Below are 11,086 nucleotides of genomic sequence, written 5' to 3' on the forward strand. Positions count from 1 at the left end.
ACACACACACACACAAAAGCACACACACACACACACACACACACACACACAAACAACCACATGCATTCTCCAACACACAGGCACACAAACACGCTCACACGAGTACACACACACACACACACACACACACACACGCGCATGCACACACACCTTGGACTACACAACACGGGTTCCCTTCTGGAATGCCTCCAATCAGAAAGCCTGGCTACTTTTCACTTGTTCCTTTATGAGCAGGAAGCAGAGAGTTGTTTTATACCCCCTACACCATGCAGGGCTTTAATGACCCATATACCTATATACACTGTATATATATAGGTTGTTCCTCTCTGCATTGTCCTTCCCGTCCTGCCTCCCATGTTGTTCTTTAGGCTTTAGTCATCAGGACGCCTCAATACCAAAGTTGCTAATGTCTGCAGTTAGTGGAAGTTTAGTTCCAAGGGATGTGCCATTGATAGATTGATGAGGTGAAGAATCCAAATTACAATCTCTTTTCCTTTAAAGATAATTTGCCTAAGTAAGCATGTTTACAAGCTTTAAGCACTTTCTAGACCGACAGAGAGGCAGATAGGACGACAGACAGGCAGAGAAACAAACACACACACACACACACACACACACACACACACACACACACACACACACACACACACACACACACACACACACACACACACTAATTGAACCATCAGTCCAATATCAGGCTAGAATAGATGTTTAAAGTCAATATAAATATCATGTTAATCTATTTGAATCTGAGGAGAAAAAATAAGAAAAGCAACTTTAACACAAAAAAAGGCAACTTTACCATATTTCTCGACCAATGTGCTAAACATCAAACACAGTACATTAACATAATGTCAGTGATACTACGTCTGCATAATCGGACCTGGAATGTATGTCATTGTTCACTCATTTTTTGTTGGTGTTTTCTTGCGTATTTGTTTGGGTCAGTGAATCTAGAACATGCGCTTGCCTTTCAACTGTAAGTGAACCAGGTTTGACTCTGAGAGCTATTTGTTCCAAATCTCGCTGCCTCACACCCAATTCGGGCCGAGCGCGTCGCCTCCAGGGCCATATTAATGATAATTATGAGGCTCTTAGAATACTAGTTAATATTCCCAGAAAATCAATTTCAGAAGCAGAATTATGCATAGCCAGGCTATTAAACGTAAGTCACGAGTCCAAAAAAAGTGAGAAATGGAGCAATCGACAAAAAAAACCTGAAGAATGGGACATTATTTCAAATCCTCTCACACGCAGCGGAGGATGAATCAAGTCGATGTGCACTCGAAAAATACTACAATCATTTTCACTCTTATCTCTCTCACAAACATGGCGGCTCGTCGTACACAAAAATAAGCAGAACAGGAGAAAGGAGGGAGGGAGAAAGAGAGAGGGAGACTGAAAGACAGAGGATGGTGGTGTTGGAGGTGGTGTGTGTGTGTGTGTGTGTGTGTGTGTGTGTGTGTGTGTGTGTGTGTGTGTGTGTTGGGCGGGGGGGGGGGGGGGGTAATAACAGCTTCAATAAATCATTCGGGCCAGTCGCCGCTTCTTGGGGATGTGGGACGGATTAAATTAAGCACTCCCTCTATTCCTGTGTCTATTCATCCCTGCATTTCCCCTCTCTCCTCACTGCGCCTTATAAACGCCAACAGCTGATCGCCAGGCGCAACACTCTGGTGAGGCTCGGTGGCTGCAGGAGGCTGTGGAGAGGAGGAGGGAGAAGGGGCAAGCATAGAGGGAGAGAGAGAGAGAGAGAGAGAGAGAGAGAGAGAGAGAGAGAGAGAGAGAGAGAGAGAGAGAAATAGAGAGAGAGAGATAGAGAGAGAGAGAGAGAGAGAGAGAGGGAGAGAGATAGTGGGAGAGAGAGAGCGATGCAGTTACTCTCCTCGGTCACTCATTGTTCAACAGTTAATAGTTTTCAGTGAATGTAAATAGTTGCTCAGTGGTTTGCGGGGATTGAGAGCATCGCAACGCGCTCTGTAAGAACAAGTGGCTGACGTGTTTTTTCGCTCGGGGCTTCCACGTCCTTCTTTTTCTGTTCTATCTTCTTTACATCCGTCCCTTCTCCTTTTCCCCGTTTTCTGTTCCCGAGCTGCACAAGTTCCCCGTCCTGCGGACCGCCGGCCAGCGGAGAGCGGAGAGCGGAGAGCGGAGAGCGGAGAGCGGAGAGCGGAGGTCCCGTCAGGACCGCAGAGCTGTCCGCTGTCAGCTGTCCGGTGCTGAACTTGCAATTCTCTGCTCGGCGCACAGGGACTGTCCAGGAAACAAGGACGGATTTCCATTCTAATTTAACCTGAGACAATTCGGACGGATTAATTCCAGCTTGCGCTTATTTTTGTTTGACCTTTTCAATCGAAGTTGTTGTTTCTCCGCAAAGAAGACCACCCTGTTTAGTTTGCTTCTTTGGCGTCAGACAGATTGTCGCGCTGGCCAGGCGGGACCCCTCAGAGGTGTGTGTGAGCGCGTGTCGGGGTCTGAGAGTGTGTGTCGTTGGACAATTCCACCTGCAGCACCATGCCGAGGTCCTTCCTCGTGAAGAAGGTGAAATTGGATGATTTCTCCAACGGAGGGGATCTGGAGCACGCCTATCGGGCCAGGGCAGACCTGAGTCTCCGGCTGCACGACAAAGGTAAAGGCTGTTCCGTTTTAACATGTGAATCCATCCGTTCTAATAACATACACAATGCATCCCTCTGCGCGCAGTGTTGGTGTTATGGGGCTTCATTGTCTGATGCTCTGTGTGCCTTTACTTTTTACACCACAGCCAGTGGGCAAAATATACTTCTGCGTAGATTCAACAAATTGTCTGGATGACCCCCCCCGGCCCCCGACACACACACACGCACACACGCACACTCACATACTGACCGACGTGCGCACAAGCCCAGCCCCACCCCCAACCACACAAACAGGCCTGGACACATTCACATCATTATTATGTTCTTCATACAATTAAACGCCCTATTCTGATCGTCTTAAACAATGGAATATTATAGTGAAGAGATCAACAACAAGGTCATGTGGACTATGGAGAATGCAGATGGCTTCCTATGTCTTTTAGAGGAACAGTAACAGGGTCAATGTGTTCAGAATACGTGACAACTATTGTGACTCCACCAAACCCAACTCCTCTGTATGGTCTGTGAAAGACAGTCTGCGATAGGCCAGGCTTGAGTACTTCATAGACAAATAGGCCTACTAAAATGACCAGCTCACCAGAGAACAAACAAACATACAGCAGCAAGTTCCATGATTTTGGATCATAGCCTTCGATTACTTTTCTGTCGCCTGTTTTGAGGCAACAAAACTACAGGTATTCTGATATGTGATCAAATGTCATGATCTGCCTGGGATTGGCTGCATGATAACGAGGGAAATGGCTCTTTGGACACAGAGTGTTACGCTCCAAACGTGTTAAAGCTGCCTGCCATATGTCTGCTGGTTCTGATGGCACATTTCATGTTAATTATGCTCTTTCATAACACTAAATACGACATGCTGGCTACACCATCGCCCACATTAACACGCAGCCGATCCTATTATCATTAAGTTCCACCTTTAGCCTGGGATCTAAGTCCTCTGAGTCATGGTCTCTGTTCTCTGAGGGACCGGTGTACCGGCTGTAGGCGACTGCTCGGACCGGCTTCTTGTGCTTTTTAGCCACGTTGGCAAATATTTGATGATGACTCCCTAAGAAAAACTTTCGAGTCGCTCACCATTCCTTTACCCAATTGTAAAGGCCTACAACAGGTCGACCTCTATCCTGTTCACAAGTGCTATCTGGTTCAGTAAGTGAGCGGTTTCCCAGCTTGGTCTGCTCATTCGTTTTTTGATGACCAGCCTAACTGTTGAATGGAAGTGAGACCCAGCCTTTAGAGGGCTGTTCCGTTCATTGTTGAATCAATAGCATAGAAGAATATGATCCAAGCTCTCTGTTACTGGAAGGCCTACATTTCATGATTTCTGGCATTTATTGTCATTTACTAAAAAAGAGAGAATGATGTAAAATGCCCCCCCCCCACACCCTACACACAAAACACACACACACACACACACACACACACACACACACACACACACACTCAAACATCCACCACAATTGTGCGTCACATTTTTTATGTCAAATAGAAATCCTCTTCCACACCACCAAAGAAGACACACACTCAATACCACTTTTTGTTCATTCCTAATAGTCCCTGCCTCTTCAATCCTGGGCTGGTGATAATGGATGAATAGCGAGTTTGCTTTGAAAGAAGATATTATCTCAGCGTCATCTTAGAAGCATGTGCCCCTTTTTGGTTTCATAAGCTGCTTAACATTTGATCGCAGAACGCTATTTCATTCTACACCATATGAGCAACACAGGTTGTAACATGCAGCAAGATGCTGGCTGAATTAGCCTGTGTTGAAAATCCTTTATAAGCCACTCTGGTTCACGGCGGTGCATGTGATGATGGGAGCGTATTCATGGGAGACGTGTGAGCAGATGTACAGAAGGCTGTTAACCAACAGATAGGCGGATTTGTGGTGTCACAAAAAGCATGTTGCTTGTTGGCAGCTCTCATAGATCACCCCGGAGAAGATATAGGAGGCCATATCCTACAGGAATGTATCACATCTACATACACTTTTCATATTATTGTTCTAAAGTAAGTTACAAACACTGTAAGTCAAAGATGAACAATAGCTATTTTAATAACATTTAGTGGCCCTTCTAGATTGAAACCCCAACCATCTATCATAACAGCAGATTGTTATATATATAAGCGCTTCCCTAGTTTGCTGCTGTGCATTATGAAGCGCTCCGGTGTGTTTCTCCTCTTTAGCTGTATAACCTTGTTGGCGTGCACCCAGAGGGACTCGGTTCATCACTCATTACTTATTATCTTTGGCATTGTAATCCAGACAGCTCATGTGCCTTTAAAAGACTGAGAATGGATGTGGATGTCTATTTATTTTTATTTTGATCACAAGAGTATGCTGTGTGAGTCACCAACTCGCTCTCAGCTCTATTGAAACGCGACTACAAAAGAAAGCGCTCTGATTTAGCCTCTAAAGCGGTCAGGCAAAAAATAAATAAAAAGAAAGTTGAAAAAAAGAGTAAATGATTGTGCTGAAATGCCACGCTCGCCTCTCGCTCGCCGGCGCAGGATCTGTCCGAGGTGCTGATGCTGCTTTATCAGCACACAGAGACCAGCATCAGCCCACACTCACTTCATATCTCCCTTGAACAAAAATACAAAATGCTTTAAGACAACCTTGTGGGGGTTAAGAGAGCTATCTCAAAGCACAGGAGAGGGAGAGAGAGAGAGAGAGAGAGAGGGGAGGGTGGGTAGTGGAGAAAAGACACTTGAAAAGAGAGAAACCTGTTTGTAACCTGTCTGACACGGGATCAAACACCAGCATTTATTCTTTTGTTCTGCGTTTCTCCTCCATTAATTCCTCCTGCTTTACGGAGAACAAAATAGAAGATCATTCTTTCCTAGCTGCTCTGCCAAGCATCCCTAGAACCCTCCACCCCGTAATGCCACCGTGATCACAGCGCAGCGGCTCTCCAACATGCTACATGATGGGAACACAAGTTTCCGGTTGAATAATCCAGCTGTTCTGAATAATTGACGTGCCACATTTGTTTGTCTGTGTTAGGTGCTGGGCAAGGTAGCGTGTGTTGAAATGCTGCACGGCAGCAGATACACAATTGTCATGTACTTCATTAGTATTGTTCCTCAGCGCTTTTGTTTTCCTTGAAAGCTAATTAGTTTTATAGCGCTCTGCTGTTACTGTATGAAATACACACCACATGCAACAGTATTGTGCCATTTATGTTTTTGGTAATTTTACCATAAACTAACCACACACTCGTCTGTATTCTTCAAAAGTGAAGCCACATTACTATCATCTGTAACTTTAAATTAAATTAAAGGTAAAACCTTTTCAGACGAGCTGGTAATCACAGTCTAAGCATCTTGAATTTGTATCATTGTTCCTCTTTCAACTGCTCCTTTATTCTGGGTTTGAAAAGAACGAGATAGAGTCAAATTGCACCCCCTTTGTATGCGCCTGAATGAAGCTCTTCTTAATACATATACAGGTCCTATCTACACTTTAAATCTACACTTGATCTGTTTAACAGATCATGTGGAGGGTCTGGACGCCAGTGATTTTTGTTTAATCTCAACACTTTCGATTCCTAGCATAGCATCTAACAGGATGTTGTGGTGTGTTTCCTCGCAGCAGGGTACATCAGCGACTACATCAGCCCCAGTGTGTACGACGTCGAGAGCGATGGCGGCATCAAGGTGCCCTCCCCGGACCCCCTCTACGACGGTATCCATAGCGACTATGGTGCGCCCGACTCCGAGTCCCCCGACAGCCCCGGCTCAGAGATCGCCGACGGCTACATCAACGGGGACGCGGCGGTCAGCGAGGGCTACACGGTGGACGCCTTCTTCATCACCGACGGACGCTCCCGGCGGAAGGCCCTCAGCAACCCGCGCGCCATCCAGAGGCACACCTGCAACGAGTGCGGCAAGACCTACGCCACCTCCTCCAACCTGAGCCGCCACAAGCAGACGCACCGCTCGCTGGACAGCAAGATGGCCAAGAAGTGTCCAACCTGTGGCAAGGTGTACGTGTCCATGCCCGCCATGGCCATGCACCTGCTGACCCACGACCTCAAGCACAAGTGTGACGTGTGCAGCAAGGCTTTCAGCCGGCCGTGGCTGCTGCAGGGCCACATGCGCTCACACACAGGCGAGAAGCCCTTCGGCTGTGCCCACTGCGGCAAGGCCTTTGCCGACCGCTCCAACCTGCGGGCGCACATGCAGACGCACTCCGCCTTCAAGCACTTCAAGTGCAAACGTTGCGACAAGACTTTTGCACTCAAAAGTTACCTGAACAAGCACTACGAGTCTGCCTGCTTCAAAGGCCCCTTCTCCCCCCTCAGCCCTCTCGATGCATGACCCCCCCCCCCCACCCCGATAGATTCATATTCATCAACAGAAGAAACTACAGACGTATATTGCCATTCATCTTACAGACTAGACCACAGACATGAACAAACTATTTTTGGTCAAACTATGACCTTATTCCTTCCACCTATCCTCTCTCTCTCTCCCTCTCCCCCTCTCTCTCTCTCTCTCTCTCTCTCTGTCTCTCTCTTTCTCTCTCTCGCAATGATGAATATAGCACAAATTTCCTCCTTGAGATTTCTCGTCTTAAGGATTTAACTGATCTACGCATGCACTTCCTCAAAAAAGAAAAGACATCCTCCTTGGCTATCTATTCTTGGATAGAACCAGTAATACTATTTCAGCTTCCCTTGCGGCGCCTAGATATGACGACATATATTTTGAGACTCTATTATGAAGGAGAGCTACTGGATGGCTCCCTGAATCGAAAATGGGCAAAAATAATTTTCTTCCTTCAACATTTTGTTTGATGCCGGAAAAAAATTAATAATTATTACAATAATAGTAATAATATTGATTCTGCTGCACCAAGTGACCATATTCTCTCAACACCTTAGGTAAAGAAGAACTACCTGGATTATTTATTGATTTATTTAGTATATATTTATTTATTTATTTACTTATACATCTGTTTGTTTTTTTATATCTGATTGATTTGCAATGTATTTATTTCATGTCTTGTTTGCAGTTCAGTTTCAGGTTTATTTGTTTATTTGTCTTCTGTTTGTCACTCCAGGCCAAAGCATATGTCACTTTTGTAAGTGCTCTTTTTGTTATACTATTTTTTATTTTAAATTGTTGCTATTGCATGAAAATAAGGGAAAGGAATCTATGCCAACGTCATGAAAAGCTTTGATTTTGCCCAAATCCTATAGATAGCACCTGAGGGCAATATGTTTTTCACTTGGAGCCGCCGTAGGACTCTTGAAAGCAATAATCACCTAATGCATGGTATTTTATGATGAAGTTATGAAGTATTACCTACTACTGTATAGCAGTTTAAAAATCAGGTATGTTTTACTTCACCTATAAACAGAAAAAGACTAATATTACAGACATCAGGGAACATGCCAATGTAGTGTTAGAGAAACAAAAACTAAATCCTGTCTTTCCTCTCTTGTTATGCACTGCCTGCTTCTTAGTGAGTAGAACTAAAGTAGGTTGTAGGCTAGAGACACTGGGATCAGCTGCCTGCTAGGACTATGGCCTGTTGTAAGATATCCACACCACATTGAACTGGCGCTAACAAGATACCTATCTATTCTGTACGAGACTTTCCACAAAGGCAAAGCACCAACCCTAGAAACTAGAACATAGGACAAAGCTCACTGTTTAACACAAGCAGCCCATTCATCCTTATTATTTATCCACAGTCATTGATAATCCTACAAATCTGCAATAATACAGCAAGGCTACGATTAAACATGCTCTTTTTTGATTGGACTAGGGTGTTTTGGAATAGCTCGTGCACACGGTCACAGTCATATGTAGTAAACAGGCTACCTCACTACACTTGTGAATCCATTTTAAGTAAAGTGGGATTGTTCAACGTACATGCCCGACTGTGTATATTAAAACACCTTCGATGCACCTAATGCATTGTTCAAAGATAGAATCGTGGAATTCTTCAACTGGAATAAATCCAGTGGACTCATAGGCAGGCTGGCCTGAACTTTGATCAACCTGTAGAAGACCCGGTATATCTATATTAAACGCCAGACAGAGTTGAACAATGGCATCGTAATCCTATCAGATAGGTAATTTATCCTAAGTTAGGTAAGGTTGCACTAGCAGGCCATATATTGTCCTATCGCTAGCGAGCCCAGACCTCTGCAGCTCTGACAAACCTTTGTGCAGACAGCAGAGCTCTTTGGGAGACAGACAAACCCTGGGTCATCCGCAGGACTCTCCTGCCAATATACTGTTGATATGGTATGCTTCTCTCCACACACACACTTGTACCCAATATACTGTACGCTATTCCCATATGTGCTGCTACACACACACACACACACACAAACACACACACACAAACAAAAACACACACACATACACGATTGCCCACGTACATATAGACACATATACAGTATGCTTCTTCCCATACACACACTCATAGGCCCACACACATGCATATGCGTACAAATGCACGCTTGAAACACACACTCCATCTCCTTCACATACAGTGCCTACAGACACGATGACAGCATGGGGAGAGTGAGATGGGGGTGGACCTCCTCCATGGCCAAACTTCCAGCAACACGCAACAGAGTAGAAGTGTGTTGAAGTGTTTAATATTCAGGTGGGTGACCCCTGGTTTTGACATAGGGGTGTTGATAATCACAGTGTTTCCTCGGGCATGAGATTACTGCATTAGGGAAAAGAGGGTTTGATTGATTTCTAAGGTCATCTGAGGTCACAGGGACTAAAGTAGAGCCTACACTGTTAACATGGGCCCACTGTGTTGAGTTCAGCTACCAGTACACCACAACACGGTGCCTTCAGAAGATGAACATTGCAGCCGTATCATTAGATACCTGTATGGTTTGTTGGAGAGGTTTAGGTGTGATATGTTATGAAAGTGGTGTGTTTGAGAATAGCGACATTCATTCAGTTGAGAACCAATAGACCAAGTCAAATAATTATTTTTCATGACAAAACGCGATTTCATGAAACTGGTGGTCTGCTGGTTTGTTAATTTTCTTATGCGTCACATCTTTCCCGATGTGCCTTCAGTAGATAATGTTCATCACGGTTTGTTTATTGTCTACTAAATTGTGGTGACAACGCTGAAGGTACAGCAAAGAAGAGGAATTCTTGGCACAAACACACATGATCTGATCTATTGTATGCACAGGGTTGGAAGAGCACGTTTCCTCTCTCCTTTTCTAGCCATTAAAGAGTGTGTTGAACTGAACCTGTAGTTGGGTCCGTGGAAGCCCAGCTGTTGCTGTGTGTTCCTATATTATGAACATACAGCCAGGATGACCTAGGTGTTTCAGTGTCTCCTGGATGAGTTCGCAGTCCGCTTCCTCCAAGCACTTCCATTCTAATCATCTCCACCTTAAATAAAGTAGCACAATGAAACTAACTAGAATTCAGGTAGAGAAGAAAAAAAAATACAACCTTGTACTAGCTTGACCTCTCTTCTTTTTTTGTATTTCCAAGTTAAAGAATGACAATAAACTAATTAATCATTTATTGCAAGAGGCTTTGTAAAAGATCCTTTGGATTGAACCTTTTTACAGCTGTACAGCGATATCTCACCTGGCCCCGAGAGCTCTCCGCTGGGGAGAGAGGAGCTCTGGGTTTTTCTGAGCCAGTATTCAGACAATGTAAGCACAATGAACACAAAGCATTTTGTGGCACTTCATAATAAAGAGTAATCTGAAACAATGGCATCTGTGTAATGTATTGATTTATCTACTTGTATTATCTTTGAATTGATTCGTTGTTGTTTGGTTATATTAGTCAGTTGTCGTCATGAATTAAAATACAGGACTAGTTGTGCTCCAAAATTACTTCAATATTATACTTGCAACAACAGGTGGGTCAAATCCCATTGTTTGATTTAATATGTATATGGATCATACATTATATTAACTTAAATGATATAAGTGTTCTTCCAATGTTCTCCTCCCCCCTCGGTTGTCTCCTACAGGCGCACTCCTCTTCCCAGACCTCACCTGTCCCCCTCCTGTCCTCTCCTCTTCCCAGACCTCACCTGTCCCCCTCCTGTCCTCTCCTCTTCCCAGACCTCACCTGTCCCCCTCCTGTCCTCTCCTCTTCCCAGACCTCACCTGTCCCCCTCCTGTCCTCTCCTCTTCCCAGACCTCACCTGTCCCCCTCCTGTCCTCTCCTCTTCCCAGACCTCACCTGTCCCCCTCCTCTCCTCTCCTCTTCCTTCTCTCCTCTCCTAGCTTGTCCTCCTCGGCTTCCTCTCTTCTTCTCCTGCCAAGTCAAACCAGGCCACCAGGCCTTGGAGGACCTGAAAGTCATTTAACTGCTAGTAGATAATAAGTGTTAGAATATAGCTCTTCTCAGATAATAAGCCTTATCACTTGATTGCTCTGTACGTTCCCCACTGCCTTCAGATTCATGTCCAGGGACCCACT

The 11,086-nt window shown here is 44.8% G+C and overlaps 1 protein-coding gene across 1 annotated transcript; it reads left to right on the forward strand.

Moving 5' to 3' along the window:
• Positions 1-2,517: 2,517 nt before the first annotated feature.
• Positions 2,518-6,965, forward strand: LOC307082659 (transcriptional repressor scratch 1-like; the record flags this gene model as incomplete). The annotated part of the gene is made up of 2 exons (XM_079746299.1): positions 2,518-2,632; positions 6,241-6,965. The coding sequence occupies 2 exons, from the start codon at positions 2,518-2,520 to the stop codon at positions 6,963-6,965; spliced, it is 840 nt and encodes a 279-aa protein (XP_079602425.1).
• Between the last annotated feature and the right edge of the window lie 4,121 nt (positions 6,966-11,086).

Source organism: Pollachius pollachius, assembly GCF_949987615.1.
Source record: "Pollachius pollachius genome assembly, chromosome: 1".
In the NCBI taxonomy this organism is placed as follows: Eukaryota; Metazoa; Chordata; class Actinopteri; order Gadiformes; family Gadidae; genus Pollachius; species Pollachius pollachius.